The 15,323-nt window shown below is 47.1% G+C and overlaps 1 protein-coding gene across 1 annotated transcript in view; it reads left to right on the top strand.

Annotated features, from left to right (window-relative positions):
• Positions 1 to 15,323, top strand: part of ABCA1 (ATP binding cassette subfamily A member 1) — a 184,463-nt gene that overhangs the window by 47,980 nt on the left and 121,160 nt on the right. Inside the window, exons 4-5 of the mRNA XM_086962091.1 lie at positions 1,199 to 1,340; positions 2,731 to 2,849. Of these exons, the coding sequence (XP_086818217.1) occupies positions 1,199 to 1,340; positions 2,731 to 2,849 (261 nt within the window). The remainder of the gene's footprint in view (positions 1 to 1,198; positions 1,341 to 2,730; positions 2,850 to 15,323) is intronic.

A 15,323-nucleotide genomic window follows, 5' to 3' on the forward strand; every position in this document is an offset into this window, starting at 1 on the left:
AAAAGCAACTGAAGTGTTGTTGTATTGACCATCAGCTATAAAGCTTGACCTGAGGAGGGGGGTGAAGTAGCTAGGTGCATTGTGGTAAAAAAGAAAAAAAAACGTACCTGGTTGCCGCGTCTCTCCTCCACCATCTCTTCCCTGGGGCGGGAACAGGAAGCACCCAGGCTCACCTGAGCCAAACACACCGCTGCAATGCAGCGCTGTGATTGGTCTGGGCTCTGTGGTTTGGTGCTCAGCCAGGGAATGAGAGCCTGGTCATGTTCTCCACGCATGCTGTAATGCAAAATGCTCATGACGGTTTGGCCGGCCTGAAAGGGCCAGACATTCATGCGCACTTGGAGTGTGCAACCCCCACTCCTCTTTCATCGGAGCCGTCCCACCCGCAAACCTGCTGCAGCAGAAAAACATAAAATGATGATATCCTTGAGTTATTATCATTTTATGTTTCCTTTATTTCACTGCCGCAAAGCAGTGCGGCAACGCTCCTCCGCCTTAGCGGGTGAGCCGCCTCTGTATATGAGGCAAGCAACAGGAGCCCAGTAATGCTGTACATCAGCACCCTATTTGGGAAAACTCTTGCTGAAAGTACCACTTAGAAGGGTGGTATGGATAAAGGGCGTGAAACGTGGCTTCCCCATCTCTTCCCTTGCGTCTAATGCTTGTTTCTCTCAGGATAGAGGCAACGGAGGCATTTTTAAGCACATCTGACCATGTCGGCAAGGCGCCGGAGAGAAGGGCATGATGGAGACGTTTCTTCATGGATGCTATAAGGTTGTTGCCAAAAACAATGCATGGTTCTTTGTATCACTCCTTTTAAATGACGTCTCGTCATGTGCTAGATTAAGATCATAAATCGCCCCCAGTCTAAATAAATGCTTAACGACTGAAAACAGAACATTTGAATCTGTTCTCACAAAACAGCGTGATCGTCATGCAGTAGCTGGTGTTTGGTCAACTCCAAAGTCTACAAAATATCTTTTGTAACAAGAAAGTTGGATTCTTATATTATTCAGTGTTTATGAAAGAACTTCCTTCCTGGAAAGACATCTTACAGACCAAAACTCAGCATTGCAGCTTGTCAAGGCCTTTGCCAAGACTCCTAGCACTATGTTCTTCTTGAAAACAATAAAAGATTCTGTGGAAAGGCCTCATAAAGGTGCTAATAAAGGTTGTTTTCTTTATTCCCCCTTCCCAGGTCATTTCCCAAACAAGGCCCTGCCATCTGCGGGCACCCTACCGTGGATACAAGGGATCGTCTGCAACGCCAACAACCCTTGTTTTCGCTACCCGACTCCAGGGGAGTCGCCAGGAGTCGTTGGAAACTTTAATAAATCCATGTGAGTAGGAGAGGCACTCGCACCACCACCTTTTATTTCTGTCATTAGGAACACAAATTATCTTTTTTTTTTAGTTTAAAGAGCTTTATTGAAGTAAATAAAAACATAGGTACGATATACATTACTTAAAAAAAACATAGCAAAACATTGTGAGCGGAATATATAATATAGAGTAAGAAAGGACACAAGATATCTTTATATTATTCGTAGATATCTTGTGTCCTTTCTTCCTTTATATTATTATTTTTTTTAATAAGAGAAATGTAGCTGTCCCCTGCAGAGATTCCCAGGAAAGATGGTGAAAAGTTTGAAAGTGGGATGGTTGTATATATTTCACAGTCTTAAGCCCTCATATACTTCTACTTTACTTACCTTTCTGTGCAGTTGACAGTTCGATGTAATGGATGCAGTATTTTTGACTTGTGATATAGTGGGGGGAGAAGGGGGGGTACCTGTGGCTGACAGCTAACAAGTCTAAGAGGGACAATAAAGTGACCAAAAGGCACCCTCTTACAAGATATTAAAACCCCTGTAAAGCGTGGAGTGCATAATTTGTAAACACGAAATGGAAACAAAACAGCTTTTAAAGTAGGTGAACCAAATTCTAGCTCATTTACACTTCAATCAGGCCGGGCCAGTATCAAGCTCCATTTTTTTGTTATTAAAACTAGGAGTCTGAATAAATAGATAATGTTATTCAGTGTGAGCCCCTACTTGTGCAGTACTGTATCCATGACTGCTTGAGACGTCCCTCTGATGATCTGTGTGGGGAGATCAGCAGTGTTCCACCTCATTGAGTGCCCGTGCTCAACCATAGCACATGGCTGCAGAGTGTTCCACAGCACTTTGTCACATCACTTTGTCACACTTCTAGGCCACGCTTACAGAATCCCCACATCAGAGCATGTCAAAGCGAAAGGTTTGAGGGAGAGTGGCAAATACAATATAAAACTATCTTCCTCTGCACTGATAGCTCTGTATGAGAATATCGCACAGACATAGTCAAGAAACCTTCTGAGCATGTTCGTTCTCCCTGCCTTCTATACAACGTGGGTCACAATCTGCCTCGTATGTTCTTGGATGCACTACATCTTTGTCACTTCCCTATTGGTGTCATTCTAGGGTGAGGGCCAATTTTAAAATGCCAAAAAGACAAGTGATTAAATTGTATTTCGCTGCAGATATTGAACCCCTTAATCTCAGGGTTACTTATATGGGGCCATGAAGCAACACTATGTGTAGCAGCAACATGTAGTGAGATTTTTTTCTTAAATGATGATGGTTTGTCTTCCAAGGGAGTGTAGATTTTGTGATACTCGAAGGCCCAGCGAAGGCCACTTAGGCGCCAATCAAATGTTTAGAGATCTCATCTTTGTATCCCTCTTTTCAGCGTCTCTCGAATGTTCTCAGATACACAGCGGCTGATGCTCTACAGCCAGAAGGACTCTAGCATCAATGATGTCCACAAGCTCTTGAGGACGCTGCGAAAGTTCAGGGATGTTCACACCGGTAAGTTTTGTGTGGAAAGGACCATGCCTTGTGTGGGCCTGTAGGTGTTTTTGCTAATGGTGGTACCACAGCCAATTTACAGCAATGTATTCATTCGCCTCAGCCATGTAATGCAGAGAGGAGTGTTCATTATCTCCGTACAAGACCATCGGTTTTCTGTACGCTTGGATATGTTTCGTGATGACAATAGAGACTGTATTTGTGAGATACTTAATCCCTGAACAATTTAGTTTTTCTTTGTGGGCATTATGTTAGTGATGATTTATTTATTAGGTATTTTCGGCTTTTATGATAGACATCAATGTCAATATTCTTATGACTGCAAATTAAAGAAAATCAACTTCTCTCAAAAATAGTAAAGATTATTCCTATGCCCTTTGTGCTTGAAATTGTGTCCACAGACAAAGCAAAATTGTGAAGGTGTTCAAGTTTGCAAGGCTTATTTCAGTTTAAGACACTCCAAGACTCTCTGCTACGAGATCCTTGATTGGTATACAGTTGTAAAGACATTCAACCTTTTTAGAAAAGATAGGGTCTACTGGAGGAATATTCAGGTAGCTGAAGATGCCCCATTGTTGGAAACCTGAGCGACTGCGCTTGTGACAGGGTGAGAATAACATAGAGCTGGTCCTAGAGGTATACTATTAACATGAAGCTGTCAGAGCGAAGACATGCATGCAACTGCTTGGAATAAAAGATTCAGTGTAATACTATGATTAAGTTTATCAAAAGCTAAAGTTATATCAGTAAATTTAAGTTTGGACATGCGTTATTTGTTGATATTACACAACATGCTTAAGGCAACCCATTCTGTGTTCTGTTTTTTGGGCAGAACTGACCACAGTCCTAAAAGGCTGATGTGGGCTAGGCGCAACTGGGCATGCTATGTATGTAATCTTACAGAAAGTAAGGAGATTAGGCACCTGCCTATATATGCATTAGGGGCTTTGTGGTCTAGCGGATGTATTTTTCTCAAAGGTTGAACAATTGTTTGTGTACATAATGAGCCCAGACCTATCTCTCCCTCTGTTGGAAGGAGAATTTGCTCAGCCTTTCACTATCTCCCCCTTTCTCTGTCTTCCTGTCCAGCACAGACATAAATGCACTCAATTGCTAACTCATGAACCCGGTCTCAATATTTTACTAACCAACACCATCTCACTATTTCACCTCCTCAAACTCATTCTTTTGATCTAATAACAGGTATTCTGTGTTTTCATTCTCTTTAATGATGGCAAATACACCTTTACAAGTTCCGGTATCTTACAGTGGCTTTACAACAACCCTGTTGTAATATTTTAAGAAAGGTTCCCGCAGACAAGCTACCACAAGAGAAGAACAAATAATTTGTAGACTGCAGTGATATAAATTGTCAGTGTGTGGGAAGTTACTTTACCACCATAAATGTAAGACAGGTGAAATGCATTCTGGAGGTGCAGTTTCTCCGTAAGGCCTTTATGCTTGTGGATCATTACATCAAATTGGCAAAACGATTGATTTTTTTAGATGCCTGCCATTTTCGCAATACTATGCCTCATTTCTTTCTGGCCAAAGAAAGATTCAAAACTGAACAATCTTCCAGGACCTTCTGAAGACCTTACTCATTAGAGGGGGCCTCATTAGGCAGGGGCCTCATCACTTGCCCTTGGCTTTAAAGCTTTAATATACCAGTTTCTGCGTTTCAAATTTGGAGGACGTCTTTAACCTATGACTGCAGGCTCTGAATGTCAAAGGCCACAGGCCACAACAAATTATTTTTCCAAACCAAATCATCCTCACATATTTTTGTGCCTTCTTCTTATGAAGCCACTTGTGCGCCTATCTCATTGCAGAAAACCCCTTTCTTCGGCGTTGATTGCACCAAAAAAGTATGTTTTTGCACATCAGTTTAACACATACAATACCTATAGCGAGTGCATGCTGCTTAAATCCTAAAGCTGTCTAACCGCATAAGAGGGGAGAGCAAACAGAAACAGAGGAAATCTCCTTTGGTAAAGGTGTTTGGGAGCTTCAGATATTTCCTAGCTTTTAAAGATATAGAGGAGCTTTCTTGGTTGTAGGATCAAGGCAGGTGAAGGTAAGTTTGTCCCATTTGGTATTTTTGAAATCACCATTAAAGTATTTTTCTCAGCCTTTGACCGGTGAGCTCAGGCTGGTCCTGCTGAGTCAGGCTTTTGTTTCCATGTATTTAGCTTTGCAGAGAACTGAGGTTAGGTTTGGGTCACCTGCTGCATCTTTATCGGGAGCTGATAAAGGTTTTACTGACAAGCGTTTATTTGTGTGCCACCTGTTGGGTGCAAAGAGCTTTCCTGCTGATAGTGGATGCCTCGTTGTCATATGCTGCAAGTGGCCTCAGCAAGGGAAGAGTGTTTGAAGCTGGATTGGGAGCACGGTGCACCGTTTCTGTGTTTTCCACAGTTTTTATAAGAGTGCTTATGCGGCAGGGTCTGTTATATCAGAAATGGATTGTGAATGTCGATTAACTGCAGAAAGGTTGCCACGCAGGCTATCAAATAATACTAAATAATTATTTTTGTTTTTATGATGTGAGGTTCCCTGGGGTTGGGTAGTACGATAGAGATAAAATGTCCAAACAAATAATCTTTTAGGTTTTCAAAGATTTCCAGAGGGCTCCCGGTGGCGATAACCATAGTGATGGGTAACAATTGTGATGTTGTGATGCAGAGAGCAGAGCATGTATATGAGTGAGTGAATTAATATATTAATGAGGTGTATATTCATTAATAGAACAGCACCAATAGAATTTAAGGGCAAGAACCACCATATCTATTTGAGCTGAATGGCTACTTGCAAAGAGATGCAGGGGCAGTCAGATTACGTATAATGAATATGTTCGAGGCATGTGGGCTGCTGAATTCATATCTGTGCATAGATCGCCGCCTAGTGTTGGGTCCGGATGATTGCACATTGTTGTCCTGGAAGAGTCTTCGAAGTATCACGAGATAGGTGGCTCCTCCCCTGGACTACAGTGCGCATAGGCATCGCCTCCATCCCCAGATTGTTTTTTTCCGCCATTGGGTTCGGATGTGTTTCGGTTCCCTCTGTCGGAACCGATAGTTGTTCAACTTTCTACTCGAGACCAAAAGGTCTTTAGGCTGAGCATCGGTATAGTTGCGTTCGGGTTTCTTATCTGACTCTCAGCTCCGAACTCTTGCTACCCTTCCGCGTGCTCTCGGCGCGGACGGGCCTACACTACACTTCTGCTATGGAGCGGACTCCGTTCAAGAAGTGCCCGGTGTGTAACTCCAAGTATCCACACCTCGACGTGCACCCCATGTGCAATAAATGCTTGTCACCGGACCATGACGAAGACAGCTGCATGGCATGTTCGAAATTCCGGTGCAAGAAAACTCTCAAGATTCGTCGGGCCGCTAGGCTCCAGGCCAAGTTCTCGGCTACCGCGGCGCCCCCACCAGACGACATATTCGAAGAATCTGTTGGAGACGAAGACGACGTACAAGGTTCGGAATCTAGTCCCGCGTCAGAAGGGGATGCCTACGACGCGGGTGATGAGGACTTTGGCGAAGTCGCCGACGAGGTAGGGGACGACGATCGGGCTATTGCCACCGTAGGGGATAGCTCGGAGGAGGAGCATCCCCAACCAGACTCAGGGGTCAATCCCCTTCATACGGCCCAGGTCGAGGGATCGCCTTCGGGCCTTACCCAAGACCTCGTTATAAGTCCAACGTCCCCGCCTCCGGGCCCGGTCACGGACATTTCTGAGGCGCCACTCCCGTTGAAGAAAACGAAAGTGAAGCCATCTGGTCACGCTCCCTCGGTTTCGAAACCGAAAGTGAAAGTTGCGCTGGGGCAGAAGGTTCTGGAGGCGTCAACTTCCAGAAAATTCAAGATGGCCGACTTGAAGAGCCACGCCAAGATGGCCGACCCGAAGCCCTCGGGGTCGGCGCCGAAGGCGAAGTCGACCGACGCGGCTGCGTCGGCGCCGAAGGGGGTCGAGGACCCGAAGACGGCTCCGAAGAAGCGTCAGGGCGACGACGTGACCCGGGCTCGGCCGGCGCCGGCCCTTGGGGACAAGGCGCGTGAGGGGTCGGCCCCGAAGAAGGTGCCTGCCATCGATCCGACTCGGGGAGATCGCTCGAGCCGGTCAAGCCCTCTCCTGCCTTAACAAAGAAGGTAGCGGAATCCCTGCAGCGGATACGGAAGGACAATGTGGTTCCTTATCAGGACACTGTAGCGCCTAAGCACACGCCGAAGCCTGCGAAGGCGCAAACGCCTATCCGTTTTGCCCTGCCGCCAAAGTCGACGCCGAAGGCTTTCGCGCCGAAACATAGCGGGCCCGCGAAGGAGGTATTGACACCGAAAGCAGCCTTAGTGGTGTCGAAGCTTCGGCTCCAGCCGCTTGCTGAGGAGGAGCGTCGAGAGGTCATCATCGACGCCAATACTGGGAAACTGTCTCTCCTCAAGAGAAAAATCACCACTGAGCCGGTGTTGGAACATTTTCGGATCCCTCTCAAAAATAAGAGGGACTCTGCGGAAACTTCGGCCCCGATAGAACCTATGTCTCCACAAGCCCTAGGACACTCGCCGCCGCATTCCGCCGCAGGCGATGCTGACGAGGAAGATGCCGAGTACAACTATCCGGCGTACTCGGATCCGGAGGAGGAGCACGAACCTTGGTCGGCCGGAGGCGACACGGAGGACCCGCAGTCGGGCCAGGACACGCAACTTTTTGCGGCCAAAACGTCACCGACGGAGGACTCAGCGGCCTTCAACGCTCTGATCGAGAGAGCTGCGGCTAACCACGATGTCGAGCTGCACTCGGACCCTGTGGATGTAGACTTTTTATTTGACACTTTCTCAGTGGCTGAAAAGTCGGTCAAAACACTGCCAATGCTTAAGGGGGTGCTTAAACACGCAACGGAGGTCTTCAAGGAGCCCACCCGGGCGCGTGTCGTCAACCCTCGCATTGACAAAAAATATAAGGCAGCGCCCTCGGATCCTACATACATCAAGGGACACTTGCCACTGGACTCGTTGGTTGTATCCAACGCTCGGAAGAGGGCGAACTCGCAGACCACTGGTGACGCTCCTCCCCCAGACAAAGAGTCCAAAATCTTCGAGGCCTCAGGGAAACGAATTGCTGCACAGGCAGCTAATATTTGGAGAATCTCAAACACACAGGCCCTACTTGCACGCTATGATAGGGCTCATTATGACACCTTAGAATCACTACTGCAACACTTGCCTGACCAGTACAAGGAGGCAGGAGAAATGCTGATTCAGGAAGGAAAGCTCATCACAAACGCATCCATAAAATGTGCGCTGGATGTGGCCGATACAGCCTCCAGGGCAATCAACACCAGTGTGTTGCTTAGACGGCATGCTTGGCTTAGAATTTCAGGGTTCAAGCCCGATATTCAAACGACAATACTGAACCAAACAGTTAATCCTGACCACCTGTTTGGCCCGGAGGTGGATGCAACGCTGGAAAAAATGAAAAAAGATACAGACACTGCCAAGTCTATGGGGGCCCTCCAGTCTCAGCAGTTTCGGAGTGGTTCCTTTCGCCGCTCCAATTCCAGAGGCACCTCAAGGGGTCAGGCATCGCAGTCCACACAGTATTACAAAAGTAACACCCAGACCTCGTACAACAACAAGGGTAGAGGTGGCTACAGAGGCAATAACGTCAAGGGCAGGGGACGTGGAAACAACAGCTCCAGGTCCACCACCGCCAACAAGCAGTGACGTCTTGTCACTGCCCCCCGACCATACAACACCGGTCGGGGGGAGACTCCAGCAGTTCCTGCCCGCGTGGAGATCCATCACCACGGACAGGTGGGTCAAGTCTCTTATCCAGTACGGTTACTGTCTGGAACTTACTTCCATTCCACCAAACATACCCCCAAGGAGCCGTCCTATGTCCGGCGGGCACTTGACCTTGTTGCAGCAGGAAGTTCTAGTCATGCTGCAAAAAGGGGCAATAGAGCTCGTTCCATTGCAGGGAAGGGGGAACAGGGGTTTACTCCCTGTATTTTCTAATCCCCAAAAAGGACGGATCCCTCAGGCCCATCCTGGACCTCAGGCCCCTCAACTGGTACATTCTCTCGGAGCACTTCCATATGCTCACGTTGCAGCAAGTACTCCTTCTGCTTCAGCAGGGGGACTTCCTGGCTACGCTGGATCTGAAAGATGCATATTTTCATATCCCCCTGCATCCTTCCCACAGGAAGTATCTCAGATTCACGATTCAAGACCAGCATTACCAGTTCAGGGTTCTGCCGTTCGGGGTCACCACGGCGCCAAGGGTATTTACAAAGTGCCTAGCGACTGTGGCGGCGCATCTCCGTCGCCAGAACGTCCACGTCTACCCCTACCTGGACGACTGGCTCATTCAAGCAAAGACAGAACAACAGTGCGTCGACCATGTGTCACGCACCATTCATCTCCTGCACGATCTGGGATTCTCTCTGAACTACCCAAAGTCCCATCTCCAGCCCGCCCACGTGCGACAGTATCTGGGCGCGACAATCAACACTCTGGCAGCCACTGCGCAGCCAAATTCAGTGAGAATCGCCAGTATCCAGGCGCTGATCCAACGATTCAGACCCCAGCACTCGCTTCCGGCGAAGGTGTTCATGCAGTTGATAGGCATGATGGCCTCCTGCATCTCCATTGTCCCGCACGCGAGACTACATATGCGTCCGCTTCAGGAGTGCCTAGCACGTCAGTGGACTCAGGCTCATGGGCAACTGACAGACCTAGTGTTGGTGAGCGGTCGGGCATACAACTCTCTGCATTGGTGGAATCCACAAAACCTTTGCAAGGGCCGACCATTCCAAGAGCCTGTGCCACAGATTATCCTGACGACGGACGCCTCTCTCCAGGGATGGGGAGCGCATGTACTCCAGTACACAGTGCAGGGACTATGGACACTACAGCAAAGGAAGATGCACATCAATGTGTTGGAACTGATGGCAGTCTTCATGGCCTTAAGGGCGTTCAAAGTACATCTGTGCAACAAAGTCGTGTTGATCCGGACGGACAACATGACGGCCATGTACTACATTCAGAAGCAGGGAGGCACACACTCTCCACAGCTGTCTCATCTGGCTCAGAGCATGTGGAAGTGGGCCATTCAGAGGAACATCTTCCTCATGGCAGAGCATCTCCCGGGCAAGGACAATCAGATGGCGGATCTGCTCAGCAGGCACAGCCATCAAATGCACGAGTGGGAGATACATCCATCAGTACTCCAACCGTACTTCCAAAGGTGGGGTCATCCAGAGATAGACCTGTTCGCCACAAAGGAGAACGCAAAATGCCAAAGCTTCGCCGCCAGGTTCCCACACCCGCAATCACAGGGCAATGCGATGTGGATGAACTGGTCAGGCAGATTTGCGTACGCTTTTCCCCCAGCACCGCTGATACCGCTGGTGGCACGCAAGCTCAGGCAGCACTCGATGACTCTCATCCTGGTTGCTCCAACGTGGGCCCGCCAACCATGGTACACCACGTTTCTGGAACTCTCCGTGGCACCGCATCAAAGGCTTCATCTCACTCCCAGCCTTCTGACGCAGAGCCATGGCGACATTCAGCACCCAGACCCGCAACAGCTCAACCTGGCGATCTGGCTCCTGAAGTCCTAGAGTTTGGCTACCTCAATCTTCCTCCCGATTGCATGGACATCATTCGGGAGGCAAGGAAGCCCACTACTAGAGCTTGTTATGCGGCTAAATGGAAGAGGTTTGTACTGTGTACTGTGTTAATCACAATATTGACCCGCTGGATGCTTCCATTCAAAACATCATTTGTTACCTGTTCCACCTGTATCAATGCAATTTGGCGTACTCTTCCATCCGCATTCACCTGTCTGCTATGGCAGCATACCTCCAGAATAGGCAACACCTGTCGCTCTTTAAGGTCCCTGCTATCAAGGCTTTTTTGGAAGGACTCAAGAGAGTAATTCCGCCAAGGACCCCACCAGCTCCAGAATGGAACCTCAATGTGGTTCTTACAAGACTGATGGGTCCTCCCTTCGAGCCACTGCACTCTTGTGAGCTTCAGTTTCTAACTTGGAAGGTTGCGTTCTTAGTAGCAATAACATCGCTACAGAGGGTTAGCGAGTTGCAGGCGCTCACCATCCAAGAACCTTTCTTCCAGGTACCTGCTAACAGGGTTGTACTCCGCACTAACCCTAAATTCTTACCCAAGGTTGTATCTCAATTCCATTTAAACCAGACAATTGAGTTGCCGGTGTTTTTCCAGAACCCAGAGACGCTGGCGGAGCGGATGCTCCACACCCTTGACGTTAAGAGAGCCTTGATGTACTATGTAGACAGGACAAAAGATTTTCGCAAAACCAAGCAGCTTTTCGTTGCTTTTGCCACACACCACAAGGGAAACGCTATCTCCAAAGCGGGGATCGCTAGGTGGATCGTGAAATGCATTCAAATCTGCTACGCTAAAGCTAAGCGCACTCTCACTATCCCACCAAGGGCCCACTCCACCAGGAAGTTGGGGGCCTCTATGGCTTTCCTAGGTAACATTCCCTTAGAAGATATCTGTAGAGCAGCCACATGGTCTACCACACATACTTTCACTAAACACTACTGTGTAGACATGCACTCCAAACAGCAGGCAGCTGTTGGTCAGGCTGTTCTCAAGACACTTTTTCAGACTGCTGCAGCTGGCATGGGCGGCCGCCGATAATGGAGGGACTGCTATGTATTCTATGCACAGATATGAATTCAGCAGCCCACATGCCTCGAACTGCAAATGCTACTTACCAGTATGCATCTGTTCTTGGCATGTAGGGCTGCTGACATTCATATCGCCCACCCTCCTCCCCGGCGCCTGTAGCAGCTGCAGTGTTCATTCATATATATATGCTCATAGCCTGGTCATCACTCACATACTTTACTCCATCTCTGCCAATGGCTAAAAACAATCTGGGGATGGAGGCGATGCCCATGCGCACTGTAGTCCAGGGGAGGAGCCACCTATCTCGTGATACTTCGAAGACTCTTCCAGGACAACAATGTGCAATCATCCGGACCCAACACTAGGCGGCGATCTATGCACAGATATGAATGTCAGCAGCCCTACATGCCAAGAACAGATGCATACTGGTAAGTAGCATTTGCAATATCCTTGAAATTGAGACAGCAGGCAATCAAAATGATTGGCATGTTTAAGTGTGCAATAGGATTTGAATGCTAGAGTGTTTTTGTATATTGTAGTGTACTCTTTCCTCTGTCTCACTGACATTGAATGACACAGCGCCGTATGAACGGCCTCTTGACTTGGATTAATTGTAGTGTGTTGATAATACTCTGCATGACCACAGTACACCACAGAACAATCAGAGCAAAAAATTGTTCAGGAAATTTTCCCTTCTCCTAGAGTCAGGACTAGTGTATGGTGTTGATGGATCAGTTTGCTGCCCCCACACTGCCTTCTAAGCATTACTTTTCCAACCTTGGATGTTTCATAGATTCAAATGCTTGAATTATTCCCTTTTACCAGGCTGGAAATCCTCTAGGAGAAAATGATAATGCCAAGAAGCAGTCTGCCTTGATTAATAACTCTGCAGATGGCCAATGAGGTGGGAAGGACCTAAATTCATCCCCCTCATAGACTTATCTAGGCCATGTACATTCTGAGTGAAATATAACCAGTCCCTTTCATTTTGACTTTATTGTAAATCATGCCATACAGGTGGTCAGGCCTTGTCCAAGATGTGTTTTTCCAAAAGCCTGTTTTTTTTACAATAGATCTTACTGCTGACACATTGAACGTTGCTTACACAGAACCTGCAGTTGTTTTCTTGGTGCAAATACGTATGCACGAAAAGAAGCATAGATCCAAAGTGTGCTGTGGTTTGATATCTGGAAGCTGCTCTTAAAAAGAGTGATGCCCTACTGTGCTCCTACATGGCTGATCAGATTGGGTGCTGCTCCGGGTGCCATCTCAATGTTTGGCTCAGAGCCAAGCCAAGCCGATAGGTGTGCGTGGGCGGAGACGTTGGATCCCAGTAAAAGGTGAATGGTGGTACTGTAGCCATATGACATGGCCTTATTACAGTACTTCCAGCTGATTATGCCACTCAGCAGTGATCAACACTTGGTCTTCGCTGACAGCTAAGCCTGATCTGAGCTCAATTGACCACTTTGAAAAACATCTTTGGTACATATAGGCAGGGCCACTGGAATTATTGATTCTGTGTCTGTGGTGTTTTCTGCATAATTGTGTTTTTTCCCATTTGCACATGCTCAAACATCTACTGCAATTTTAGTTAATTTCTTTTAAAAAAACAGTTTCTAGCTCAAATGGTTCAAAAGTTATTAAAAACGCCAAAACATGATCCCGCAGAGTGACAGATCCTTTGTGAAGGTTATCATTTCAGTTGCTGCTTTCTGTACTCAGGTGTAAAAATAGTACTAATTATGTTGAACCTTGCTCAGACAGAATCAGTAAGTGCTGAAGTGTCAAAATATGAATAAATACTGTCATGGATTACGTCACATAATTGACCATTTCTTGCTGCATAGCTTATGTCAGTGCTCCAACATAAATTGGGCGCATCTGCAGTAAAATTCCAAAGGCCTTGATTATTTTGTAGATTAGTTTCAGATAGTTTAGGTGAGTACAGATTACAGAAATAGTGAATGGTGTGAGACTGTCGAGGGTATGCACAGTCACTGTCACATCAAGGTTGTAACATGAGGATTTTACTTATAACTTAAAGGAAAACACGAGACCACGATCCATAAGTGTCCTCAAACTGTATCTTAAAACTGAAACTAACCATGATGGGCTTGCAAGAAAAAAGTTACAACTTTATATTTTTACATTAAAAAATTGACCTGCATATAATGCAGTGTTGCCTGTTTTATTTCTTGCATGGTGTTGTACGTAATCAGCACAGCCCAGATATAGTAGCGACTACCACAACTTTTGGAGACTTGGACACAGCAAACATAAACATATTTATTGGAATTATTTGAGCGTATTTGCATATTCCATATCCCTGTTTGGTCCTGTGTGATCTTTCACCAGTAAATCCTCATTTCTGACTACCACTGCTAATGAGGGTGCACGCTTGCTCCAGACCTGACGAGCTGTGCTCTGCAAATGCACAGGAAAACATATTAACCACACCTTAGGTTGCGTACCTACTTATTGGAAGTTTGTTTTATTCATTTGGTGGCACGTTTTCGTTTTATATTTGATATGTCACTATTTTCGATCGAGCCAGTCAATGCCATGTAGCAGAGAGAAGTTTGCAGAGTCATATTTCCGAAGATCCTGAGTCCGGTGTAGACCATGCCTATTTGTCTCTAGCCACACTAGTGCTTTTATGCAGGGTGGATCCCATGGAAGGGTCCAATGGCTCAACAAAGTAGTTGCCTGGTTAGACTTTAGTGTTCTGCTTTTGTCCAGGTGGCAGCCATGATTCTTGGCCATGTGTAAGGCCTAGTATTTTTTTTCTGCCTGTGGGCTCAGCTCTTCCCTTTTTCCCCCTACTGAGTCATGTGTTGCTCCAAGGTCATTTTCTACTTTATTTAAATATGAGACTACTGACTCTTGCTGCTTCAAGTTTATTAGAGCAGTTCATCTTTCTGTACAGACTAGTCTCTAGCCAGAGGCCTTTTTGCACAGAACTGTTTCCCCACCCCTGTGATCACGACTGTGTGGTGTTCTTACCGTCCTGTTGTATCGTTTTATCGTTCACTCAGTCTTGGGTGGTTTGTGGACATTGTTCAACACTCATGTTTTCCATTCCTGTATCCTGCATTTAACTCCATCTGTAGCTGGGTTCCACAGCCCTCTTGTTGTGCCTCGTGTTCCCAGTGGCTCACATGCCAACATTTTGAAGAGGAAAGTGGGGGAGTTAAAAATAATAAGAATGAATTTCCCCTTTTACTTTTATTGAAGCAGAGGCAATTTCAGGCGGTAGACAACCAAAATAAAGCTATTTTGGGACTCATAAATCGTGAGTCTCCCGTCTGAACTGGGTATATTGGCATGTGTGCAGTGGTGTATGGTAAAATAATGGGGCCCGCCTGCAGGATGTGCAGAGTTTCCCATATCTCACCTGTATTCTTTGGGCTTGGATCGGCTAAGGGCCCTCTGACAGGTCTGGGGGTTTCGTGCACCGCAGGGGCCTCTGTTACACCCATGCGTTTACCCGCCTAGCTCTGGCTGCTGGTACACGGTGTTATGCATCGGCGTTGATACTGGGCCCGGGCTGCCTCTTCGATGGCTGCATATTGCATAAGGAACAAATTATTGGACTTTAGACGTCACTGGTGATGACCCATTTCCTGAGGAACGCTTTGGCCGCACTCCTGCTGCAGATGGAGATTCTCTCATTTTTGTGCTTGGCAAAAACCCTGGGAATGTTGAAACGTCCGTGGTGGGCGTTTGCTTCGGTCGCGCTGCTCCGGATCCAGACACATGTTCTGAAGCGAGCAGCTGCCCAGAGCCCTC

This window comes from Lissotriton vulgaris, chromosome 3_1 (genome assembly GCF_964263255.1).
Source record: "Lissotriton vulgaris chromosome 3_1, aLisVul1.2, whole genome shotgun sequence".
Taxonomy (NCBI): Eukaryota; Metazoa; Chordata; class Amphibia; order Caudata; family Salamandridae; genus Lissotriton; species Lissotriton vulgaris.